The sequence below is a fragment of the Nannobrachium achirus genome (genome assembly GCF_963921795.1).
Source record: "Nannobrachium achirus genome assembly, chromosome: 19".
In the NCBI taxonomy this organism is placed as follows: Eukaryota; Metazoa; Chordata; class Actinopteri; order Myctophiformes; family Myctophidae; genus Nannobrachium; species Nannobrachium achirus.
The window spans coordinates 18,544,963-18,572,230 of NC_137826.1; the positions used below are offsets into that span (position 1 = coordinate 18,544,963).

The 27,268-nt window shown below is 41.9% G+C and overlaps 2 protein-coding genes and 1 long non-coding RNA gene across 3 annotated transcripts in view; 2 read left to right on the forward strand and 1 right to left on the reverse strand.

The window, feature by feature from the left end:
- LOC308304661 (metabotropic glutamate receptor 5-like) overlaps positions 1–27,168 on the reverse strand; it is a gene marked incomplete at both ends in the record, with an annotated part of 49,569 nt that extends 22,401 nt beyond the window's left edge. The window contains 5 exons of the mRNA XM_080749285.1: positions 16,163–16,412; positions 22,480–22,594; positions 23,297–23,561; positions 24,217–24,350; positions 26,959–27,168. Coding sequence (XP_080605411.1) covers positions 16,163–16,412; positions 22,480–22,594; positions 23,297–23,561; positions 24,217–24,350; positions 26,959–27,168 — 974 coding nt within the window. The remainder of the gene's footprint in view (positions 1–16,162; positions 16,413–22,479; positions 22,595–23,296; positions 23,562–24,216; positions 24,351–26,958) is intronic.
- On the forward strand, positions 866–2,074 carry LOC308304363. Its single transcript, XR_013963055.1, has 3 exons — positions 866–971; positions 1,116–1,519; positions 1,642–2,074. It is a non-coding gene; the product is annotated as an uncharacterized lncRNA (long non-coding RNA).
- LOC308304058 (uncharacterized protein) lies at positions 2,577–5,852 on the forward strand (the record flags this gene model as incomplete). The annotated part of the gene is made up of 4 exons (XM_080748617.1): positions 2,577–2,668; positions 2,830–2,913; positions 3,018–3,863; positions 4,014–5,852. The coding sequence occupies exons 1-4, from the start codon at positions 2,600–2,602 to the stop codon at positions 5,850–5,852; spliced, it is 2,838 nt and encodes a 945-aa protein (XP_080604743.1). The 5' UTR covers positions 2,577–2,599.
- Positions 27,169–27,268: the final 100 nt, after the last annotated feature.

Below are 27,268 nucleotides of genomic sequence, written 5' to 3' on the forward strand. Positions count from 1 at the left end.
GTTGTTTCTGTTATGTTCATGTTTTTATGTCTTTCATATTTCAGAAAGAAGTTTCTGGAGTGCAGAGAAGTGCAAAGGTTCCAGTGTTGTGGTCTCCTACAAAAGTAAAGGTTTGTTTTAATAGAATGCAGTGGCACATGAATTCTCCGCCACGTTTTCCCAAATCACATGACGTTGTTTGTGTTTGGGCACCTTTGATGTTATGGGCATGGTAAGCAATACTTTATTATATTTGTGCCACCATAAAGGCACATTGAGTAACCAGTACTCTTAAATATGTATAGATGCTTCCAGTTCTTATTGTTTGTGTAATATGGGGTTTCTTTCTTTTTCTTATTAGGGTGCTACTACGAAACTTTTAACAAAGCCACCTACAGCATCAGCACCCCTGTTTGCTGTAAAGAAGCAGGATACGACAGTACCAGAGTCTGTTCAGGTTTGTCTATGTCCTGTGTATAGATGGCCTCTGTAAGGTGTTTAATAACGAAAAGAAAAAACTATTAATTTGTTAGGAATTTTTGTGAAACTGTTATATGTTTTTGTTGTTATATTTCATATGTACTTTCAGAAAGCTGATGACAGGCCAGGTTCTAGTGGCCACAAAGGCTCAAATATTCCAGTATTGGGTTCTTCTACAAAGGTAAAGGTTTGTCTTGACAAATTGCAGTGGCACATGAATTCTCCGCCACGTTTTAACAACTCACATGATGTTCTCTGTGTTTGAGCAACTTTCATATTATGGCCATGGTAAGCAACCCTTTGTTACATTTATGGCACCATTGAGCCATATTGAATAACCTTTTTACTCTATTTGTAGGTGTAGATGTTTTTTATATTGTATGTGTAATATGTTTCTGTTTTATTAGGATGTTGCTAGGGGCGATTTAGCAAAGTCTCCTACTGCATCCTCCTCGCCTGATGTGATGCAACATGAAGTTACCAATCCCATGACTGTTCCAGTCTCTGTCCAGGTTTGCTTTTTTGTTCTTAAAGATGTCCACTAACTAGTCTCCTTTATAGCAAGCAATGAATAATGACAACTTATGTTTAAAAAAGAAAAAAGGCGTTTTGTCTATTGAAATTGTCCATTTATTCATATTTTGAAATTATTTCAGAAAGCTGAAATCAGACCAGTTTCTGAAGTGCAGAGAAGTTCAAAGATTCCAGTGTTATGGTCTCCTACAAAAGTAAAGGTTTGTCTTGATAGAATGCAGTGGCACATGAATTCTCCGCCACGTTTTCCCAAATCACATGATGTTGTTTGTGTTTGGGCACCTTTGATGTTATGGGCATGGTAAGCAACCCTTTATTGCATTTGTGCCACCATAAAGGCACATTGAGTAACCAGTACTCTTAAATATGTATAGATGCTTCCAGTTCTTATTGTTTGTGTAATATGGGTTTTCTTTCTTTTTCTTATTAGGGTGCTACTAAGAAATTTTTAACAAAGGCACATACAGCATCAGCACCCCTGTTTGCTGTAAAGAAGCAGGATACGACAGTACCAGAGTCTGTTAAGGTTTGTCTATTTCCTGTGTATAGCTGGCCACTGTATGGTGTTTAATAACAAAAATAATAAACTATTAATTCTACAAGAAGTTTTGTGAATAAGAAGTGATGTGAAACTGTATGTAATTTCAGATAGCTGATGACAGACCAGTTTCTAGTGGGCAGAAAGGCTCAAAGGTTCCAGAGTTGGGTATGCCTACAAAGGTAAAAGTTTGTGTTGATAAAAGTGGCACATGAATTCCCGCCACGTTGATGTTGTCTGCGTTTGAGAACCTTTCGTGTTATGGGCAGGGTAAGCAACACTTTATTACATTTGTGCCACCATTGGGGCACTTTGAATAAACAATGGGCATGAGCAAAGTGTTTATTTTAATCTGAAATATTTAGAGCTGATGAGAGTTGTTACTGTTTGTGTAATATGTATTTGTTGTATTAGGGTGCTGCTGGGGGCCTTATAGCAACGGCATCTACTGCCCCACCGCCTTATGTGAGGCTACCAGAAACAGAAGATACCTCCTCTCCACTGACATTCACTGAGTCTGATCAGGTTTGTAATTACCCTAAATCTAGCATAGATGTAATGCAACAAACTGTACTGTACTGTATTGTATGTCTTAAGTTTCTAGATTAAACTTCTCTGTTTAATGAACAGACACAGATTGTCTCTGAAGACACTTCTTCTCTTGCACCTCCCTCGCCTGCTGTAGTGAGATGGAAAAAGGTAAGAACAGTAGAATGCAATTTGCGTGATACAATTTTAAATACTACATGAAAATGTTTTATTTTGTTATCCACTGCATCCATTGTAAGCCAGGGGGGTTGTCTGTCGGAGACTAAACTGGGTAGATGTAATGTTTTTGTCCAAAATGTTTTTGTGCCTTTAGCGTGATCCTAAGGGCCGTTTAGCGAAGACACTTACTGCATCATCGTCATCATCTGCTGACATCACCGAAACTACCACTCCACTAACTGTCCCTGAATCTGTCCAGGTTGATGTTATTTTTCCCCCCCTAAATAATGTGATATAGAGCCACTGTTGTTGATGTGTTAAGTTTCTCATTGTTATTCTACTCGTCTATGTAATACACAGATGCCGATAGTCCCTGAGGACATTTATTCTGCAACTTCCACTTCAGAAATTGTGACTGGACTGAAAAAGGTAATAACTGCTTAAGTGCAATACAATAAGTGAAACATAAACCTATTTTACAATTACATTTAAATGTAATAGTTCATCAGGAGTGAGGGGGATTGCTATAAACTGGGAATAACACATGAAGTTTTTGATTGGCCTACGACTATATGTTTTTGTTCCATTAGGTTATCCTTTCAGAAAAGACGCCTACTGCAACAACACCACCAACAAAAGCTACCACTCCACTCACATCCCCAGAAACTGTCCAGGTTTGTATTTTTCCAAAATGTAACAATTGGTGTATTGTCACTGTACTATGTTAAGTATGTGATACATACGTAAGTGTTCATTGCCTTAACTTTTTAATACACAGATGGACATTTCTCCGGTGCCACCTCCCTCACCAGCTGTCATGCGACGATATAGCAGGATTCGCAGATATAGGAAGATTGTTCCTAAGATGGGCCCACTTCAGAAGATATCACACCATGTGGCACGGGGTAATTACAAAAGCCTGCCAAATGACATCATGGCAGTACCCTCACTCCGTGACTTGCTCATTAAAGAGGTGATGAAGCACTTAAAACAAGAGTGTGAGGCAATCACACGTGTTGCATTTGGCTCCATCTTAAGGAAGACCTCTCTCCAGTCACTGAACAACTTCCATTGGGAGGACTTGGTTGAGGAGTGGAAAAGCAGTGCACCTACATTGCTCAAGGTCATTGAATGTGTTACTTCAATAACAATGAATGAGCCCACACCTAGTGACACCACTGAGGGCAAAACGAAGAAACGCATTGCAACAATGGCTGGAGCAATGATGCTACATGCTCGCTCACGGCGCATGTGTGCACCCATGTTCCGAAATTCACTTCTATTACGACATGCAGGAGCCACAAAACGTAGTTTTCAGCGGTTTCGGGCACAAGGGATGTGTGTCTCATACAAACAGACCCTGAATAAACTCAAAGACATGGCTGCAAGCTATGACAAAGAACTCCTGCAGTGGAAACAAACGTGTGAGGGAACAGATGTGGAACATGGCGGCATTGATGAGAGGCCAGATGATGATGATGAGTGGATGGATATTGACGAACAATCAGAACATTCAGATCGTCCAGCAGAAGATGGAAATGTGGAGGAACCCACCACCTCAACAGCAGAGCCCGAGGGTCCAACCCCATTACCAGAGCCCACTACCTCAACTTCTGATATACAGGTATTGCCTTGATTTTACATTTATATCATCATTGATTGCCACATTTTGTAGATTTCTTTAAATGTGAACCATGTTGAAGAAGCAGCATAAAATAACACTGTTCAAGTCTCAATCTAAACTAAACCATTCATTATGTTCTTTCATCTACAGGCCTCTCCACCACCAACACAATTGCCGTTCCAACTCACTATGGACAACCTGGATCGGTCTGTCAGACCCCACACACTGACAATGGCTCATCAACGACTGGACTACCACTGGCTACTAATGTTAGCAAACCGGGAGAGAGTCAGTGCAGCCCATCTTTCGGATGAGACGCACCGATCAGTGCTCGATGTCCCATTCGAGGAACTGATTCCCAGTGATCTGGACAACAACTATCTCCTAACGGAATTCCAAGAATTAGTTGGTCGAGTGGTGGTCAGCCTTTTTCCCACTTTTGCTAAGTTTAAGGACAACGTCAACTGGCATTTGCCCCATCAGTATTCACAAACCATGTCCCAGAAAACAAAAATTATACCATTGGGGTTGCTTGATGTCGACGAAAAAAAATCAGAAGACATGATCAGCACTATTCAGCACATAAATGACAGATACGTGCCCTATATTCCAGGTGAAATGTACGGACAAAACGTTATGAAACCCATCAGAGTCACAGTTTCTGGAGATCAGCTTACAAAGCAAAATTCCGACAAAGCCATCAATTCCATCAACAACAGCAACTCCAAGAAAGCAAGACAGGATGGAATCATACCTGCAGTGGCTGACTTCCACTGCAGTATGAATTTCAATGATGTGATCTTCAAAAACTTTTATGACACATCTTCCGCCACTGACATCGGCACACTGTACCATCTGAAGAACAAAATAAACAGGAAAAACGTCAACAAGTCGGCACTTGGAGACCACTACAGACCAAATGATACTTTCATTCATGATGTGACGGATGCCTTGTTATTGACAGCTACCCTTGATCACTTTGGCATGGAGTCAAAAGATGACTCTCCTACAAAAAACAACCCACCAAGTGATTTTCTGACGGTTGCAGATGAAAAGGAGTGGTTTAATAATGAAATGTCAAAAATTGTATCCAGTTACATCATGAAGGAAAGTATCACTGTGTACTCTGCAAGCGAAGCTAGCACTGAGCTTGAGGAAAGTTTCAAGTGCCGATTTGATGACTGCAGCCATCCGCCATTCAAAACTTTGGAACACCTGACACAACACGAGGTTAAGGTCCATGATTTCACCTGCACAGACCATGGCAGACCATCCGCAACAGAACCACAGAGGTCAGTTTCAATGACAGATGGGGTTTTCAACTACCACTCTGCTTTCCTGAAGATGGCGTTACTGGAACGCGACTTTCAGGACGCAATAAAGGAGGGTGATGGAGAGCGGATATGTCGCCTGTGGAAGTTCAAGATGCTGTATTTCAAACAGGCAGACCGGCGCCGTTACAGCCTTGAAGCTCTGAAACTTCAATTCGACCTCCAAGCCCTCCTCAGCCCTAGTGAAGCCCACCGTCTCAAGTGGAACCGCACAGTAAACCCCAGTGGACAGGCCGGCAATAACATGTCTATGGACCTTAACTGTGAACATCATGTGCTCTACACCAAGAAGTGCATCTCACGGATTGGGGCAAATGTACAGTTTCCCATTGCACAGACCATGAGCAGAACCCTTGGTGAGATGAAAGATTTTGTGGAAGGTTTTGACCAAGGCTGTGAGATCAGACCCGAGTCTGGTAAACACGCATCTGCAAACAAAGAGGCAGACATCACAGTCATGGCTGAAATTCTTCATAATCACAAGGTGTTTGGTTTTACGGCAGGAAGGTCCTACAGTGGCTATAAAAATCAGAAGGCAAACCCAGTCCGTGATCTGAAACAAGCTGATGTCAAAAGATGGGTCAATGAAAAAAGACTGATGGCCCACAAAGGAACTTTAGTGGCCTTTATTGATCAGTTCCTCTCTGCTGTCTATTAAGTGGCAGTCCCCCCCCCCCCCAATCAAATAACAAATGACAACAAATGAACAACTGCAATGTAATAACGGCTACCTGTTTCCCTGTGTGTGTGTGTGTGTGTGTGTGTGTGTGTGTGTGTGTCTGTGTGTGTGTGTGTGTGTGTGTGTGTGTGTGTGTGTGTGTGTGTGTGTGTGTGTGTGTTAATCAGAATTTCATTTTTCTCATCACAGAAATGTATGAAAACGTAGTGGACTGAAATCCGTAAGTATCCAAAAATAGTAATATTCCAGGGGTCACCGCCATGCTGACTTTTGGTGGACATTTTCTATATGCCACAGACCTACAAAATCAATAGACAAACTAAAGAGCCAGCGCTAAATGACCAATACAGGTATGTTACTCTGAGAGTATACAAATGGAACCAAATGGAACATTATGGGTCCATTTGGTTCCATTAGTACAGTCTCAAGAGTAATGTGAGTCCTTGAAAATACCACTGTCCTAGTAGCCTCGCATAGCCAGGCTTACTCATCTGTGAGGAGAACCCAAACCCTGTTATAGTGGAGTCCTAGTGTGCCATAAATTGTGTTATAGTAAATCAGTGTGCTACAAATTCTGAAGAAAACATGGAGACTGACAAATTAATGTTATTTGAGAACCAAATCTATAATTAGCCACGGACGGAAACATTTGTCTGTGTATGGAGTACGGACACATTGATGACCCCTGAAATATTCTAGTAAAGTACAGTACTCAACTAAATGCACTTCAATACGTGTGTGCGTTTGTGTGTATATGTCACTGATAAAAACAAACTTAGAATGCATGAATATATAATGTTTATAACACTTATTCTGTTAAAACGAGAACGTTGCAGGGATCAGTGGCTCCTCTGGTGATACAGGTAGGAACTTAACAAAAAGGGGTTTTCAAAGAAGTACTACTTAGAATAATTTCTGAAGGCCACACCATTTTGTGTCTATAAGCAGTATTTATTTGAAAATCCTTTTGTTCAACTTTTGATCTATAGTGGTTTAGAGGCAAATGATAATCTATACCAGGGGTGCCCACACTTTTTTGACTTGAGGGCTACTTTTAAAATGACCAGCTCGACATGATCTACCCACCCCAATAAAGATGTACCTGAGGTGGCTTTAGAATAGTGGCACTGGTGTAACACACTTGAAATGGGAAATAGTGTGGGAAAAGGTCTTCATCCCATTCTGTATGGAAGTTGTATGTTTTGTGGTTATTGTAATGCTACTGACTCTTGATAAAGCATTTTATTGGGTGGTTTGCATACTTGAGAAGGGTACCCCATTCTATCAGTCACCTTAATTCAAGTGACAGATGTGATATTCTTCTTTACATTTTAATTATATATTTTTAGGGCATGTCATGTGATCTACCTGCACAGCCTTTGTGATCTACTGGTAGATCACAATCTACCTTTTGGGCACCCCATTCTATACTATAATTCACTCAATCTCTGTTGACCATGCACTGTACAGTCTCATTTACTATGGTTGTAGTCTGTTCATGATTCATTACCAAATTAATTGCAGATAAAATACATAGTACTGCATATTCAACCCAGACCAGTTGAAAATGTAACTTCCTTGTGTATTTCATTTAATTTCCCATGTGAATCGATTATTTCCATGTCCAATGCCGTTTCCTGCTTGCTGCTACAACACATCACTTGACACTGTCAATGTGAATTAATAAATAAATACAAGCTCACACTGAGTTGCTGTGTTTTCAATGCATATTTAGACCAATGTGTTATTATCCAATACATAAGGTTCCATCAATTTAAATTGAAACTGTATGCATAGAGATTTATGTGAGTGTGTAAAGGTAAGCCCCCAAATGTGAATGGTATAACTGGACAAAGACTTTTGAGGTTTGTGAACCAAGCATTTTATTTAACTAGATTTACAGGGTAGATTGGCATACACATTTGACAGTATAATTTTGTGATATTCATTCCAGCTCTATGTCATGAAAGACATCACAGAGAACTTGTAAAATATGTTGTGCCTGTGCCAAGGTGCTCACTTGAGTGTTTTTAAAAATGTCCTCCACTGAGAACAAAGTACAGCTGTTAGTAACCACCTCTGACATCAACTCCTGGTGACTGGAGTCAGGATTTGATGAGCAGCTGTACAAAGACACTGTGCAGGGAAGTGCCGGTCCTGCCATGCCTTCTACAATGTTCTGTAAATGCATTTTCAGTTGTTTTTTTTGTGCATTGCTGACACTTCTTTTCCTGCCTTCTGGGTTCTCATCTGCATGTATTTCCATCATACTAGGTCTGCCATTGCATGTTTCAACACAATCAGAACCCAGTTTACATGACTTGGCACAAACATCACAACATCCATGCCCTGGCAAAATTGGCTTTACCTTTTCCTCATCAAACAGATGAAGCAATTTGACACGGCGGCAAGTTGTGGCGGACACATAATTTTGCATCTGGTCAGACACCCACTGTAATTGATTGCCATGATACAAGATTAGAGAGTGGGAGTCTGCACCATCTCTCCCTGCTCTCCCAATGGCCTGCATGTAGTCTTCAATTTCCCTTGGTGGTCCATAGTGGATTACCATATTAAAACCTTTTAAGTCAATTCCCATTCCTAGTGCAGATGAGGCAATTACCACTCTGAGAGTGGAGGCTGGGTCTTTCAGGGAGTTGGTGATATCTTGTTTTACATCATCTGCAGTTGCAGAATGGTACATATCCACTAACCTATTGCCAGATACATCGTTTGCACCTAGTGGATAGCAAAAAGACTTTCCCAGAGATGTTTTAAAAACATCTTTATATAGTTTTGCACAATCTGAAATGGTGTTGCAGTATATGAGGATTTTGTCTGCTCTTGGTCCATTTGTTTTCAGTTCCTCACACAACCATGCAAATGTCTTTGTTGCATCGGATTGCACCTTCTTTACAGCAAGCCTGATATTTGGCCGATCTGGAGACACCTTAATCTCAATACAGCCCTGCATTCCCATGATTTTGATTAGCTCCAGTCTGGTCTTCTGTGATGCTGTAGCTGTGGCTGCAAACACTGGAACACGTTTGGGGAGCAGGGAACGAAGTTCACCTACAAGGCCACACCATTTCCTAAAAGGTGCTCCACCGCCTTTTCCCTGGCCCCTGTTGAAGAAAGACACATAATTGTCAAACATAACAATGCATAAATATTAATCACAGACCAGCAGGGTACTTTCAGCTCAACCCATAGCAGTAGCACACAACAGAAGTTGTGAAAATGAGTTTTAGAAAATGTGAATTGTATTTGATAACAGCATTTGTAATAATAAGAGGACATTATTTCATAAAGCATATGAAATAATAATTGATAAATATTGCTTACAACATATGAAAAGCGATATTTAATCGTGGACTACTATATGACAATACAGTCAGTGAATAATCTTATTTCTGTTAACAAAACCCCTTATCTGTCTCTCCTATCAATCAATCCTCTCATAGTAAGTGTGTTGTTCTTTAGCCCACTGGGTTGATGTGTTTATTATTATTAATATTATTATTATTAGTAGTAGTAGTAGTAGTAGTAGTATACGAGGCCAGTTATCATAAAGCACGACAGTCTTGCATAAGCAAGACATTTGAATATTCATCATCTCCCCATTTTATCATTAAAAAAATATATATAATATACACTATTATTCTGTTTGTAATGTCTTGCGAATTACTCACCACTGAATCACAGTGTGAACCTCATCCACTGCTATGCCAACTAAACGGTGTTGAAATAAAGGTGTTTGTAGAGCATCTCTCCAGTATTCGTTTCCAACGAAAAGTTCAGCTGAGCCAAAAACAATGGAGAATTCTCCCTTTAAAATTCTCTCGTCAATGTCCGTCTGTTTGCCTGCACAAGCCGCAGAGATGCCTTTGGAGTTTAGTAGCTGGACTTGATCCTCCATGATCGAGAGAAGAGGACAGACAACTATCACAATTCCATCTTTCGGCCATTGGGTGGAAAAATGGATTCCTAGAAGATTGCATACCGTTGGCCACGATTGAAATATTAGACTTTTACCGAAGGCAGTTGGTAAGCAAGCGAAAACGTCTCTTCCGTCAATTAAACTTCTAATGCAAAGCCGCTGTAGTGGCTTCATTTTAGTAATTTGATGTATTCGACAAGTTTCGTCAAGTACTTCTTGGAATAGTTCCTTTGGTATATCCATATTTTAGTCCAACTCGCAGCGACTGGCAAGAACCGACACTACTACAGCGTTTACATAGGGTTTGGGGAAACAAACAGGCGGAACCAAAACAAAGCGACTCTCGTCTCAGCTATTAAAACTGATTCCGGTCGGTAGTTCCGGCCAAAGTGTTGACTCCAAAATGACGTAACACGTCTTCCGCTCCCGACCGGATCAAAAGCCCGAAATTGGAAGCGGTCCCAGACTACTCTTCAATGACTTGGCTTGGATCATGAGAAAAACATTTTCGTTTTTATAAATGAGGCCACCGCAGTCTTAATTGGACCACTGAGGTTTATACATGTTAAACCATTGTGTGTGTGTGTGTGTGTGTGTGTGTGTGTGTGTGTGTGTGTGTGTGTGTGTGTGTGTGTGTGTGTGTGTGTGTGTGTGTGTGTGTGTGTGTGTGTGCGTGCGTGCGTGCGTGCGTGCGCGTGTGTGTTTGCATGATATTCATACTGACATCCACATAAATGAGATTAGGCCTATTTAACTTCAGAGTCGCAATAAGGCGAGTAGAACATCTCGGCTGTCCCAAAAATCAAAGCAAAAAGAACCGTAAACAAGACAACACACGGGGAGATAAATGAGCTCCAACACATCATAATGAGCATCGCCCCCACAAACTGAATGAAGCAAACCCACAATCTTACAGAGCATGGAGTAGTTCAGAGCAGTACGGTATGTAGTTCAAGGTTATTTCATGTTTGCTGCTGTCAGGTTTGAGAGACAGCCTACATATAGTATTCTTCCTAATGAGAAGAGAAGCTTTTCTAACACACCAGGGGATGAGGCTGAACTAGAGGCCAGAACCTTAAAATAAAGCATGCCATTCTCAGCTAACTCATCATCCCCCTTCCCTCTTTATTGAAGCTTTTTTTTCCATCTATCTCTCTTTCTCTCTCTCTCTCTCTCTCTCTCTCTCTCTCTCTCTCTCTTTCTGCAGTTTGCCTTTCTGTAGTTTTGTCCTCAGTCCTTCCATTATTCATCTCTAAATGAACCACTTAAGCCCTATAGATACTTAATTTTAGTGTTTTTATTAGATATTATAAAGATATTTATTTCTAAGATTTTGAAGGGATGCCAGTGTTAATATGGATAAAAGGGGTCTATGAATAGTGTGAGTCATTTCAAAGGGTGTTGGGTCATTGCCTCGAGAAAAAAAGTCATGACATATTCCTTTGTTTTCTCAGTTTAAAACACCATCTCTTAATAAATGCGTCATCTTCACCACATTGTGGTATTTTTAGTGAAGGGTTGAAGCATGCTATGTAATGATGTGTGAAGAACAATCAGCATTTAATCTGTTTAGGGAAGCAGACTGTTTAACCCTAACTTTCAGATTGTGACATACTTCATAAGAACAATGTATTAATAGTGTTGTGCATGTACGCTCCAGTAAAGCTGAAAAAAAAAACGCTCTTCCTACTCAGACCCATGAAAGTGATCTAGTCAGGATGTGATCATTCTTCATTTACACCCATTATAATACAGTATCTGGCTTAAAGTCCTGTTCGCAATTTGGTGTTAGGGGAGTTTCTCACCTGAACTGAGTCAGTGGGTCCCTAGACATTAAAAGTCACAGAGGTGCTCGTCCGCCATAGTGCCACGAATGGCGCAAATGGCCAAATCAAATATGGCTGCCATCGGCTATGAGGAAAATCCAACTTTTCTGTTTCTGGGTGTATATGCACATGTAATACCTCTATTTGGACCAATTGTGGTGTGGGGAATTCATTTCTGATATTGTTTTGACCATTTTGGGTGATTTGGACCTCAAAAAGTCATGGTCAAGGTCATTTTGCTATTCCGAAGACCGTGGGCCATAACTTGGCCATTGTTAGGAGTAAAAACAGGTGCAGTAGGTCTAAATCAACTAATGCTGACATGTATAATTCATTTCTGACATTGTTTTGACCATTAAGGATCATCTTGTCTTTGAAATATCAATGTCAATGCCATTTTTCAAAAACGATTTTGTTCATTACTTGCACTTTTATAGTATTTTGTGTAAGTTTGTTACTATTTTATAGTAAGTTTGTTTTGTTTATAACAAAAGACATACTAGTGAGAAATACAACAAGTAAGCATCCACATTTAACTTTAAATTGGGGTTTAAAATGGGTGTTTAAATGAGCAAATAAGACTATTTACGAATAAAAGTGACAAATAAAATTACACAACAAAATCACACACAAAATTAAATAACAATTTCCTTCAAAGTGCACCATATTGGGATTGTGTGCATGCAAGTTAGTATGAGGTGTTTTTACAGGATAGATTTGGCATTGTTCCATGGCAAAATATGATGCACAGAACTCCATCAGTGTCAAGTGTCTTGCTTCAGACATGGCAGGAGTGTACTAAAGTCAAAGTGCTCCTTCCATCCATCAGAGCTTGACATTGACTTTTTGAGGCAGTTGTCCTTTGGACAAGTATATTTCCCATTCACTTGTCCGGAGACAAAAGTCACTTGTCCGGATAAAAATGTCATACATTGAAATAATAACAAAAGGACGGCTAATGACCCCCCTTGCTCCCTCCACTCCATAATATGGGCACTTGTCCCGGACAACAGGACAAGCCTTTATGTCATGCCCTGTTCCATGTTCCATTGGTTCTAGTCTTTCCTCAGGTTCCTTGGCTGTTCAAGCAGGTGGCAAGAAATGCGCTAGAAAGGTGCCTTGTTGGTCTCAGCAGTTGTACTTCTCTGCTACCAATACTGTGTCTTGTTCTGTCAAGGTCTTTGCCTCTCCAAAGTTTGTTAGACATTGTACTCGGTCAGAAGCCATAACTACATGTTTAATCCTCACCTGGCCCATGCATGCAGTCATCTCCTGTCTCCAAGGCATATGTGCCTTGATCACCGTCTTGGCTAGTGGTGCTCCAAGATGAGACTGCTTGATGCAGTGCAAGTGAGTCTCACCAGTGCCATACTGCTGCCAGATCTCCTTCATCCCCAGTGCTTGGAAATATGGGGTGTAGTATAGCAGTAATGTGAAGGAGACAACAACTCTCTGGGGTCCGCTCATAGTTCCGACATCCCATTATTCTGACCATTAGGTTAGTGGAGGTTAGGGATAGGCTTAGTTATATTGGAGGCTGTACATGCACCAGGTGTCAGCCTCCTCAATCCTATTCAAGATGTCTGGGATCTCTTCTCCACTAGCGACATCATCAACAGAGACAACAGAGCTGATAATGGTAAATGGACTGCATTTACAGTAAATAGCGCTCTTCTCCAAAGCGCTGTACAATGTATTTCACATTCACCCATTAACACACACATTCACACATACATTCACACCAAGAAACCATGCAAGGTGGCGGTGCTCATCGGGAGCAGTTAGGGGTTCAGTGTCTTGCTTAAGGACACTTCGACAAATAAGCAGGAGGAGACATAAATCGACCCTGGAACCTTCAGATTCCAAGGCAGCCGTTCTACCTACATCACCACAAGCTTGAATGGACACCATATTCCGAACACACAGCTGGAGAGCTGTTTGTTCTCCTCAGACACCCAGAATTTGTAAAGTTGATGAGGGATGGGTGCGTCTATCGACTCTGTTATCTCTGATGATGATGAGTGGCTCCCTGCAAAAGGGGCTGGAGGTGAAGAGATCCCAAAGATTGAACTAGATTGAGGAGGCTGTCACCAAGCTGCTGGTACATGTGGAGTCAACTGGCCCTATTATAACTAAACCTACCCATAACCCTAACCTAATGGAGGGAATAATGGGTCGCCAGGATTATGAGTGGACCCCAGAGAGTTGTCGTAGTGATACTTCCAAGCACTGGGGATTAAGTAGATCTGGTAGCAGTATGGCACTAGGTGTGCAGCGGCACATGCTTCTACAGCATCAAGCAGTCTCTCATCTTGGAGCACCACTATCCAAGACAGTGATCAGGGGACATATGCCTTGGAAACTGGAGATGACTGCATGGGCCAGGTGGGGACTAAGCATGCAGCTATGGCTTCTGACCGAATACAATATCTAACAAACTTTGGAGAGGCAAAGACCTTGACAGAACAAGACAGCATTGGTAGCAGAGAAGTACAACTGCTGCCTGAGACCATCAAGACACCTTTCTAGTGCATGTCTTGCCACCTGCTTGCAACAGCCAAGGAACCTGAGGAAAGACTAGAACCAATGGAACATGGACGGATGCAAGGGACACTTTAACTCTCGAGGATATGGCTGCCTTGCTGAATACATCCTGTAAAAACACATCATACTAACTTGGATGCACACAATCCCAATATGGTGCACTTTGAGGGAAATTGTTATTTAATTTTGTGTGTGCTTTTGTTGTGTGATTTTATTTGTCACTTTTATTCGTAAATAGTCTTATTTGCTCATTTAAACACCCATTTAAAACCCCCCTTTAAAGTTAAATGTGGATGTTTACTTGTTGTATTCCCACTAGTATGTCTTTTGTTATAAACAAAACAAACTTACTATAAAATAGTAACAAACTTACAAAAAATACTATAAAAGTGCAAGTAATGAACAAAATCGTTTTTAGAAAATGGCATTGACATTGATATTTCAAAGACAAGATGATCCTTAATGGTCAAAACAATGTCAGAAATGAATTATACATGTCAGCATTAGTTGATTTAGACCTACTGCACCCGTTTTTACTCCTAACAATGGCCAAGTTATGGCCCACGGCCTTCGGAATAGCAAAATGACCTTGACCATGACCTTTTGAGGTCCAAATCGCCCAAAATGGTCAAAACAATATCAGAAATGAATTCCCCACACCACAATTAGTCCAAATAGAGGTATTACATGTGCATATACTCCCAGAAACAGAAAAGTTGGATTTTCATCATAGCCGATGGCAGCCATATTTGATTTGGCCATTGCGCCATTCCTGGCACTATGGCGGACGAGCACCTCGGTGATTTTTCATGTCTAGGGACCCACTGACTCAGTTCAGGTGAGAAACTCCCCTAACACCAAATTGCGAACAGGACTTTAAGCCAGATACTGTATTATTATGAGGATTCAAAGTTTGGAAATATAGGAACAATTGGTCACCCTATTGCAAATGTTACTTCAACATTCTTCTTGTTATTGCTGTTAAGTCTGAGCACACCTAAACAAATTCCAAATGCACTGTAAGTTGGTTTGGGCAATAAATGATTGAATATTATACTTTACAGTCTGCCTGTACAGATCTTTTGCCCTGGTTAAGGATGGCGATGTCATTTGGTTAATTGGTTTGTCCATCACTTTGTCCAAAACAAGAAACCTTACTGAATGGTTTGTCATGGAATTTGCTGTACACCCCAAAGGATGAACCCCCCAAAGGATGAAACCCAATGATTTGTTAGCAGAGCGTAAGACAATTTGCGCAAGATTGTATATAATAATAGACGTCTATTATTATTATTATTAATTACCTGGTTATGCAACTGGGGGAAGGATCGACGAGTAGTCATGGCTGTGATGAACAGGATGATGATGCTGATCATGATGTTGATGATGATGTTGATGAAAGATGGAGCCAGTAGCAATTGACATCTAAAATTAAATATGTGTTTACACAAATCAGCAAACATTTTTAACACTTTTGAATCCAAACTTACTTAATATATTCATTTGATAACAGACACCACATGGACAGTAGGCCTACAAGACAAAGAGGGCCATGACAAATACAAGCATGAACATCAAACGCAGAAAAAAACTGCATTGCTTTTGTACTGTATGTTTGTGAGCACAGATAGACAGACGCACACATAAATAGTACGGTCAGTGGTGCAATAGTGATTCAATGTTTGGGGGGTCGCTTATCTAGAGACGTCCCTCGAACGTCGCTCAACACCTACTATACAGGTCTATTGATACGCATATAGGTTTGTATCTTTGTTAAAACATCCTTTTGTAACACTAAAGCGTTGGTGATCTTGGTGGGTTTGGGATCAATGCATGTCCGTTTGCGTGAGAGGCGAGACCCCTGCTTAGAAAAGATATGGGGCGGCAGGGGCGCGCGACCCAAGACTATTACAACACTGAGTATGGTATAGTACAGTACATTACAGGTGTATGTACTGTATGTGTGTGCCACCTCTAACCTTCCAACCAGGAGAAATTCTCCCACCAGGTTCCTGCGTCTCATGGCCATCAGTATGCCGCGGGCGGTCATGCCCTCGCAGAAGCAGGCCACCACCCTGGCCTTGGGCAGGTGACCCCGCAGTTTCTCCAGCAGCTTGTCGAACCTCTTCTCCCCGGCGTTGCTGTAGATCTTGTCGGAGTGGGCGATGCAGATCCCTTCCTTTGCAGCCATGTCTTTGAATGCCTCCATGCCACTCTCACCGTAATTCCCTGTTGGGAAAGAACATGCGTTTTTTTACAGCGTAGCTCTGTAGCAGTCTACAAATGGGTCTGTCTGTATGTTTTGTGTTTCATAAAAAAAAAAAAAAAAAAAAAAAAAAAAAAACGTTTTGTCCAGGGCTAATCTCACAAACTGCTTGATAAATCAAATTTTCTGCAAACTACACATAGGCGAAGGAAGTACCTGCATACATTCGTTTTTCTACATTTGTTTTATATCTTTGTCTCCACCAGGCCGAAAGGCATGGCCAGGACTATATATTTTGCACCCTGTCCGTCCATCCGTGTGTCCGCCCGTGCACGTGTGTGTCCGTCTGTCTGTTACCAGCTAATTTCCGGCACCGTTGGCCCGGTTGCTGCCAAACTGTGCACACACACACCCTGGGTGCCAATTCAGAAACTCTGACTCACTTTTTTCACATGGGCCTGTTATAGCGCCACCATGAGACAGATTTTCCAAAACATTTCTTTTTTACAATAGTAATCACGCAAATTTGTAGACAGTATCTCTATAGTCATGTGATCAACATGGATCTGTCTGATTCTCCATATCTGATTGGCTAAGATGCTCTGAAGGTCACAGAGAGCTTCCAAAGTTTGCAGGATTGGTCCGTTTTGAACAAATTCATGAACACAGCATGCAATTTTGGTGAAATTGTGCACGCACATTCCCACTAGGCAGAGGAAGAAATACTACTTCACATTTTGCAAATCAGCCTCATGTGATCAAAACGATCTGTCCGATATCCAGGCTGTTTGCAGGATTGGTCCGTTTTGGACAAAATGCCTCAAATCATGAACGTTGCATTCGATTTCCGTGAAAGTTTGCACGCAAATTCCCTCTATGTCGAGGAACAAATGCTACCATTTTCACATTGGCTTATTAAAGCGCTACCAGCAGGTTGACTTTTGTATATACTGTATATTTGTCTGTACACAGCAAAAACATGTCGGTGAAGTGTGCACAGAATCTGCTGTGTGTCCCCATTACTGTACATGAACTGTCAGGGGTAGACTCCCCCGTTCTCAACAAAATCAGGTCACCTAATTTCTGTTGCTATGCAAATCTGTTCTCGCCGTGGGAGAGTGACGGGGGTGTGAGGCTCAGACTTATGAAGATAAAAAGCCATCCTTCTAGTCCGTGGATAGAAAAAGATATCCATGTTATATCCAGATATCCATGGCTGCAATTCGTAAGATTTATGTCCATCGCAAGATTCAAACACGGGAGACAAAATTCCTACCACTGAACTAAGACGGAACCCCCGCTTGCAAAAGGGAGATATTGTGTTTTGAGCTTCAGGCTATTTGTCAACCAGTAGGTCATGTGTCTTACTCCACCACAGGGTCAAAATACTTCAATGGAAGAGCAGGGAGGCCACCTGAATGAATATACTCAACCATAAAGATTGGTAAAAATATATGATTTCTTCATGAAACAATTCCCGGATTACAGAATTAATGTATGCATTTGTAAATGGTAAATGGTGCATTTATACGGTGCCTTTATCCAAAGCACTTTAACGATGTGCATTACATTCATCGATTTTCAGAAAACATTATGAATGCTACGGTTTTCCAAAATAGCCATTTCAAAATATAAAAAAATATAGAAATTGTATAATTTTTTATAAACATTTAATGTTTTCCAAATGGGAGAGGGAACGGTGTCTGTGTCTGTGCTGCGCTATTGCATGCATGTCTAGGCTGGTCATTTTACTTCAGGCTTGTGCATGTAATGCTTGAAAGCCCGCTTGAAAATGGCATTGTCATCATAGGAGTGGGATGTGGGATGATTTTTGCATTAAAGCGAGACACCCAAAGTCTTCCCCCAAGCAAAGCAGAATGGCATACTTCACAGCAAAGCCTCGTCATTGTGTGATGACCGGCGGGCAGAAAAATTCACTGATTTAACAGCCAAGATGATGAAGTGTCTTGCTCAAGGACACTTTGACACAAAGCCAGGGGGAGATGGGGATGGAACCGGAAACCTTCCGATTCCCAAGCAGTCTCTCTACCTTCTGAGATGCTGCTGCCCAACACAGTACAACTGTAACCAAATGGGTCGGTAAAGACAATTGTTACATTCAGGCCGGGAACACATTTTGGTGTATGGGAGGGGCTTACAGTACATGTACAGTATGTAGCAACATATTTGTTTTTGTAGGCTAATTTCTGATTTAGGCCTAACTATAGGTTAGGCCTAAATGGGTTAACACATTTACATTAACAGTGTGTGGAACCCAGTTATAAGGATTATTACCCACTTAACCCTTTCCAAGCCACGGGGAGCCCCTTAATGTTAAAACCGTACTATATCGAACTTCCTAGGGGGGGAGGGGCAGCCAATCGTCTTTTCCCGTACTTTCCCGTATTTACCGAAATAAATGATTTTCATCCGAAAATCGGCGATCGTCTAACCTTCCCTAGTCACCACTCGTGCATCGATAGCTCATGGCTGGGCTGAGATGAAGCAGAAGTGATGTCATTGGCCTTTCCTTTTCCAAGGCACATTATCCCATTCGGTTACTGTCTGTACCCTGGTGCTTGTACAGCAGCCATGCTAGGGGCTATGCTAGCGAAGATTTTCAGTTCTGCTCTTGAGTCACACATGGATTAATTGCGGGGACATTTACGTGAACGGATCGCGCACGCGAAACGCACGGGGAGATCGATGATCGGCCAAAACACCCATTCTATCCCAACGGAGATCGAGAAAATCACGGTGAGTTACTGACCTGGGGAAAAAAAAAAAAGAAAAAACAACGGCGCTGTTCAAGATGGAGGGGCTGCGGGCTCATGTTTATAAACATAATATTATGTCTCGATCACAATACAATAATAGAAATTTCACGGCTAATCTACCAACCCCCATTCTATTTCGGCTTAGAAAGTGTTAATGACAAAAAGCTTGTAGATCTATTATAGATACTATGAAAAGCTCCACCGGCTGTCTGTCCGTCCGTCAGTCTGTACATTACGTCACGTCACACTTTTGTCCCTACTTTTATCTCCGGCACTGTTGCCCCTATCTATGCCAAACTTTGCACACACACTCCTTGGCTGCCAAACCACAACCTCTAGCCCTGATTGCTCACATGCCCCTCTTCTAGCGCCACCATGAGGTTGCTTTTTGCAGAAACCATATCTCCGGCACCGTTGCCCATGCATCCATGCCAAACTTTGCACACACACTCCATGGCTGCCAAACCACAACCTCCAGCCCTGATTTCTCACATGACCCTCTTCTAGCGCCACCATGAGGCCAATTTCTGCTAAACACCTTTTTGTACACTGCTCCTACAGATTCTGCCCTAAAATCACACAAAGCGGTACACAGTATCTCTAATTTCATCAACATATTCCCTCCTGATAGGCTACGATTGCCTTCTAAAGTTTGTGTATGCGACTTGACGCTGGGACACAAGGATTAAAGTAGTTAATGCATGTTTTCTGTCATACGATGGCATGACGATGGCATGTGGTCCAAACACTTTTTTTATATACTATAAAAGAGGCAGATGTAGGTATTCGTGTCATATGATAGCATATTTCTTTGGCATACGGTCCAAACACATCTTTGGGATATTTAAGCTTTGTACGGCGACGGCAGATGACAACGGCAACCGGAAATGATCAGCGCTCGATAGATCAACCAGCCGCCGCCGTAGCAGCCGTCTGTACTAAGCCAGAAGGTCCCTTTCCACGTTGCGCCTAAAACGTCTGCTCCATAGACACTTCGCCATGGGAACCAAAGCGTTCAGTGAAAGGGGTGGGACCCCGTCGCCGACGGCTCTTTGCTTAACAATTTGTACCGCAACGGCGATTGCGTCATAGCAGCCGTAGTCCCGCCTCACGTCGCGGTAGTAGAAACGGTTTCCTTAAATTCCCTGTTTTTCTTTATAAAGGGAAGGTTGGGAGAGTGAACTCACACAGCAGTGCCCTGCTTCCCATTCATACAGTTACACACATCCCCATCTGGGAGCTGCTCTCTACCCTGTTGGCTCGCTGAGCGCTGGGGTTTTACACTGTGTGTTCTAATAGTTACCATGGAATGGTTGCTGAGGGACAGAGAGTCGCTTGGCTCACATTCCTGCAGGCGGTCGGTCACACAAGTAGTGGTGCAAGAAGTTCTCAGATTTGCTTTGACTTATGCAATGCAAAAGTTGCAATGCCACCTGTTACAAGTGAAAGACCTATATTGAAACATTTACTTGAGTAAAAGTACAATAGGTATTGACTTCAAAATACACTTAGAAATACAAAGGACAAGCCCTACAATTTTTCAAAATTTGTAAAACATTTTATTTTTTATCTACAAGTTCAGTATGAATGGCAATGCGACATGTTGTGAGATTGTAGGTAGGTTTTTTCTTTAAATAGATGTACAGTATATAGAAGTATAAAAGTATAAAATAGGGCTTAATTGGTTAATGTATGTTGTGTAATAATAGTCTAAATCTAGTAACTTGTTCAGTAAAAATTACAATATGTGTCACTGAGATGTAGTGGAGTAAAAGTCTAAAGTAAAAAATTATGAAAAGGTGGACTCCAGTAAAGTAATTCAATTGTACTCAAGTACAGAACTTGAGTACATGTACTTTCCACCACTGTCTAATAGTAACTTGCAAGGAATGGTCTCTGAGGGAGGGGAGAGTGTTGCATATCTCACATTCCTGCAGGCAACCAGTAACCTGTAGTTCACTCACAGACGCCCACCAAACAACACTGTAGTGAGCTAAACGCTCTGAAGGTCAGAGAGCTCAAGACCTATGATGAGAGTTTCACCTGAGGGTTTACAGTGGAAAAGAGAGTTATAGGTAGAGAAATATATAGGAAAATGAAATGAATACTTTCAGTGGGTACTGGCAGCTACATGGGTTGCCATTAATTACATCACATGATCGCCCCTGATTTCCAGGAACAGAAAAGGGGGGCTCGCCCCTGATTTCTTATCACGTGATCGATCGGACTGGAACAATTCTGTTTTTTTTGTTTACAAATGGAACCAAATGGGAATTACGGGTCCATTTGGTTGCATTTGTACACTCTCAAGAGTTACTGACCTGTAAGTGTCCATTTGGAATTGGAACCCCTTCGAGGAACCCTGAGAGTTCTGATATAGGATATAATAATTCTCACTACACAGGTATATTCAGGCAACCTCACTATAGTGGACTGACTACATAGTGCATAGTGCGAGTGATTTCTGACACATCCAAAGAGAGATAGAGAGAGAGAGAGAGAGACAGACGTGTGAGGACAGGGGTTTATGTTAGCTCATGTTCTCCCCCAGGGTAGTACAGTAGCAGTGGGTGGATGCATGGCCTTCCAGCCTGGAAAGCAGATGGGCATCCCACTCATAATGATGAGTCAGCTCTATGTCAATATCAGGTCAGAATCACACTCCACAATAGTATTAATACTCCTAACAGTATGGCGGTGCATGCACTATTTCCCCCATCAAAACAAATGGATTGTTAAAAGGCCATCCTTTGAAGCAGAATAAATGAAATGGATACACATTGAAATCCATGGAAGCTCCTAAACTGGGGATCGTCCTTGCGACAATATTACTATTGATGCTAATTTTGCCACGCCTCATAGATGCAACACCACTGGATCACTTAGGAAATGCACAAACAGGCACAAAAAGAAAATTCCCTACACTCAATGCAGAAAATTTGAATTCTATTACTTGTGTTAAATTGGGGCATGTTTTTGCTTAGAGAGATAGAAAAAGAAAGCTTGGGAGACTTAATAGTACTGTAGGACATGTACATTTACTGTAGGACTGAACTAGTTAGATTGATTAACTCTCTCTCTGGAACTCTCTCCCCATGGCGATTCGCCAGTTGCCAACATTGGACTCCTTCAAGTCCGCACTGAAGAGACATGTATTTATTCAGGCTTTTTTTTTGTTAAACGCCTTGGGTTTTTGAAAGGCGCTATATAAATTCAAATTATTATTATTATTATTTAGGGGATATGGAATGAATTTAAGTCAATGCAATGTCCGTGAAAGTTTGTAAAGCAAGTACAGTATGTGTGGTCTTACCCTCTGTGTGTATCGCAGAAACGTAGCTCCAGTTGTATCTCTTAACGATGTCCACCATAGCTCTGGCCTGCTGTGCGTCTGATGGCACCACCCTCATAAAGTACTTGAACAGGCTCTGTAGGGAAAAGAATAGCTTTGTGTAGGAAGATATTAATCTGTCTGCATAATGTATCTGGCTGTGTAATGACCGGTTCCACAGCCACTGGCAGGCACTTTGCACTGAGCACTTTTCCAAATGCACGATATGTGGCCTTACAAGTTGAACTGAATTGTGCAAACGGGTGATAGTGAGGGTAACTACAAACACAGATACATACACACAGACAGAAAGACACATCTATCCATCCATCATCCATCCATCCATCTATCTAGCTATCTATATTTATTCAGTGTACTGTAGGGGCTTAAACTATCTGGAAACTTGAACCACTTTAACCATTATTTTATGCTGTAGCTATTACAAAATAGCAGATATATGTCGTGCTGCGAGCTTGAAGATCTGCTATTTTTGGGGCTTTTTCTGCCTTTATTGATAGGTGTACAGTAGGCTGACAGGAAACGGTGAGAGAGATGGGTGTGTGACGCGCAGCAAAGGTCGTCAGGATCGGGACTCGAACCTGCAACGCTGCAAGGGCTGGATTTGGCTGCGGACACCCCATCTCAAAATATTATGTATCAGGGACCCCCCAGAAGCAAATCTTTGAGCTACAAATAGCAGATCTACAAGCTCATATCGCGGCACTCTGTGTATATATATGACACGGATGCGTTCCAGGTCTTAATGGATTAATATTAGTGAACAGGTCAGGTACCATACCTTGTCACTGAGGTCCATGCTGGTGGCAGAGTAGGCGATCTGTGGGATGTTGAAGAGCTGGAGGAGGTTTTGGACCTGGATGGCCACAGAGCTGGAGCCCGGGCCGATCAGTCCCACGATGGGCTTCTTTCCCTGAAGCATGTCCGTGTTCCCTTCCTCTGCCGTGCACCTGCCCTGGCTCTCCTCTTCCTCGTTGGACACCAGTGTGTCACGGATGAACTCAATACTCTGCTCCAGTGCCACCGAGGAGTGCCAACAGGAATCCCTTGGTCACAGAGAGATAATACATTATTATGACGCGCGCTTCATCAAAGTCAGTCACGTTGGGATTTATGTCTGTTTCTCTTATCGCTAAATTCCGATAAAATAAAATAAAACATTTTGTTACCTTGTTAATACAAGCTAGCGGAGATCACTTGACTAAAAACTGTGAGGTTCAGTGACAGTCACCGTAATGTGAAACTACAGTATTAGTAAATGAGAGAATCCTCACTTTCAATCAGTGTATAAAACTACAAATGTGAGTGAATGAGTGACCATAATCCATGTCTCATATTGTTTCATATATACTGTATGAACAGCAGAGTATACTGTACACATATCGTCGATGTCGGGTGGAAACATTGTCCAAAACTCTTCGTTTTGCACTTATCATTTTAAAAATGATTTAAACTAGTGAAAACAGCCGATCTACAAGCACACAACGCCTCGCACCGCGAGGCGTTGTGTGCTTGTTGTGTGCTTGTGTGCTTGTAGATCTGCTGTTTTCACTACCTTTGTGCGACGGCCTTGTCTGATGAAGCAGGGCTTTACTTTGCGAAAAAACATACAAATTTGAAACTTGGAGATACGAGGTTTCTGCCGGACAGCGACGATATGTACAGTAAACCCATTGTGCATCATTTGGAGTGGTTGCTGACCTGATCTCACAGCCGAGGGTGATGTTGGGCAGGATGCTGGGGTCAGTGTTTATTCGGTCCAGAGTGTGCAGCATGGCCTCCACCCTCTGGATGCCATACTGCTCACGCACTGAGCCACACTTACGCTCATGGACCTGAGCAAATGAAAGCACGCAAGAAGATTGTAGCATCAAGCACACACAAACATGGATATTATCTAACTCTTGCTTACACACGCACGCATGCACGCGCGCACACACACAGTGATGGATAAAGTACCCAAATGTTTTACTTGAGTAAAAGTATCAATACTGCAATGTAGAAATACTCCATTACAAGTAAAAGTCCAGAATTCAAAATGTACTTGAGTAAAAGTATGAAAGTATTGGCATCAAAATGTACTAAAAGTACCAAGAGTAAAAGTACAAAATATTTGAAAATAGCAGATCTACAAGCTCACAACGGCTATTTTCAAATAGCCTATACGTATAAAATCCAGGTACAAAACCTCCTAAAATAGGGCTAAAGTGGTTTATGTATGTTTTATAATATTATATCTGCAAGTGTTCAAATAAATGTAGTGGACACACACACACACACACACACACACACACACACACACACACACACACACACACACACACACACACACACACACACACACACACACACACACACACACACACACACACGACGATGTGCCTGGTCATGGTCTCCCTCATGTGATAAAAAATCACACCCGTGTGAAGTGGAGCTGTGTGTGTGTGTGTGTGTGTGTGTGTGTGTGTGTGTGTGTGTGTGTGTGTGTGTGTGTGTGTGGATCATGTGTACCGATTTTTGTGACATTTGAAGAAAATATGTAGGAAAAGGAGCAAAAAGTGTGTTTTGGAGAAAATTCAAGATGGCGGAAAATCTATCATGGCGCAAATGGGCGTGGCCTATATGGGGAGATGCGTCATGACCCAAGGAATCCAGGGAAAAAATATTTTTAATTTTCCGACCTACGGTTCAAGAGTTACAGGCCAAAACGTAAAGTGGGGTGTTATGGCGCCACCATGCGGCCAAATGACACAATTATTTTTTATTTAATCCTTGAAATCATTATGAACCTCCTCTCCAAGTCTTGAAACTCTAGCCCCTATGGTTTGCGAGAGACAAATAATTGAATGTGAGTTTTTGCAATTCCCATTATAAGTCAATGGGGAAAATTAATTCACTAATAAATTAATTTCAATTAAACTATAGAACCTTTCTCTTAGAAAAGTAATAGCCCACGATTCCCGAGTAAGCCGGTCGATTTGACATATGGCGCGAGTGTGTGGTGGCAAAACTGTGGGACTAGTGGCGTGCCGAAGTTTAGGAAGTTCAGGCTACATACACACACACACACACACAGACAGACCCACACGGCCACGTATAGGGAGCCTGTGCTTCACACAGCTCCAAAAAACAAACACACATACATACTGTGGGCCCTATTTAGATGATCGCGTACGGTCTAAAATGCAGCAGGGCACACATTGTCCACGGCGATTTAGTGTGTTTTGGGCATTACATTACCAATCAGAGTGGCTTCTCCCATTCCTTTAAGTCGCTTGTCCTACTGTTCGTAATTGTCTACATTATAGTTTTGGTGTTTTATGGTTTGTATATTCTATTGGGTGTTCTATCTATCTATCTATCTACCGGTATCTATCTATCTATCTATCTATCTATCTATCTATCTATCTATCTATCTATCTATCTATCTATCTATCTATCTACTGTATCTGCAAACCATTTGAGCAGAGACATAAAGAAAGCCAGGAGGCAATGGTTTCACAACATTCTTACAGGAGGAGATTGAAGATGTTCTGTAATAAAGTGTAGGCTGCTGCTAATTGAAAGAAATGCATCTATTTTTATCTTCCTTTTTCTCTCGCCCCCTCTCTCCTCACCACTCGTCTTTGTGCTAAGAAAACAGGCACTTACCCAATGCAACATATTGATAATCTGGCCCAGATCATTATTTATTTTTCGGAACCTTAATGCCAAGTCACTCAGATAATTATGTCAGTTACCATGATGATATGAGTGTTGAAATATGATGGATTTGTTATTGTAATCAGAGTGCACATATTTTTAAATCATCTACAGGTGCATCTTAACATTTACTGCCATTTTGACCCCCCTTCTAATGTTCCAAACTGCCGGCATGTTGTTTACCTTTAATCCCAATAATGAGCTATGTCTAAATAGTAAGGAAATGTCTACACCATCACTGCACCAACAAAAAGCTGGTCTAGGCGCAAAGCGCAAATTCTGTTTGCTCTAGAAGACCACGCCTCCTTTTAAGACCATCATGTCGATGGGTGCTAAATAGGTGCCAGATCATTTAGAATTTTAGACCAGTGGTTCTCAAAGTGGATTTCAGGGACTCTCTAGGTTCCTTCATGGGGGTCTTAATTGACCTTTACAAGTCCTAAAGGGTCCATTTGGTTCCATTTGTACACTGTCAAAGTTAAGGGGAGACGTTCAAATTTCAAAGTTTGAGAACCACTGATTTAGACCACGTGGGCAGTGGCTGTAAAAATTACAAATTTGCGCGGGTTGGGATAATAGCAATGACAGTTGTGCTACACCCAGCGGAAGATAGGGCCCTGATGGCACTTTCTCTCACTCACACACAGACTCCCTTGCGCGTCTTCTCTGCCTTCTGTCTCTCCCGTTCTCGCGCTCTCTCTCTCTCACACACGCGCGCACACGCACACACTCACAGAGTACCTTGTCAGCCGGAGGCTGGTGGTGGACAGAGAACAATGCCCCAATGATGATGTCACCTGGGACATGCAATACCCTTCTGTCATTAGTCTGGGCTGCGTTGAGCCCGGTGAGGTCAGCTCCTAACAGCAGCAGACACACTGCCAACAGTCTCACACACAGTCCTCCTCCTCCTCCTCCTCCTCCTCTCATCATCCTCCCATTCCACCTCATGGCTGCTCCCATGCGCTCTCTCTCTCTCTCTCTCGTCTCAGGGCTGCAGCTTAGATGTCTGCTCTCTGTTTGGCATGGTGGTGGTGTCACTGTCAGAGCA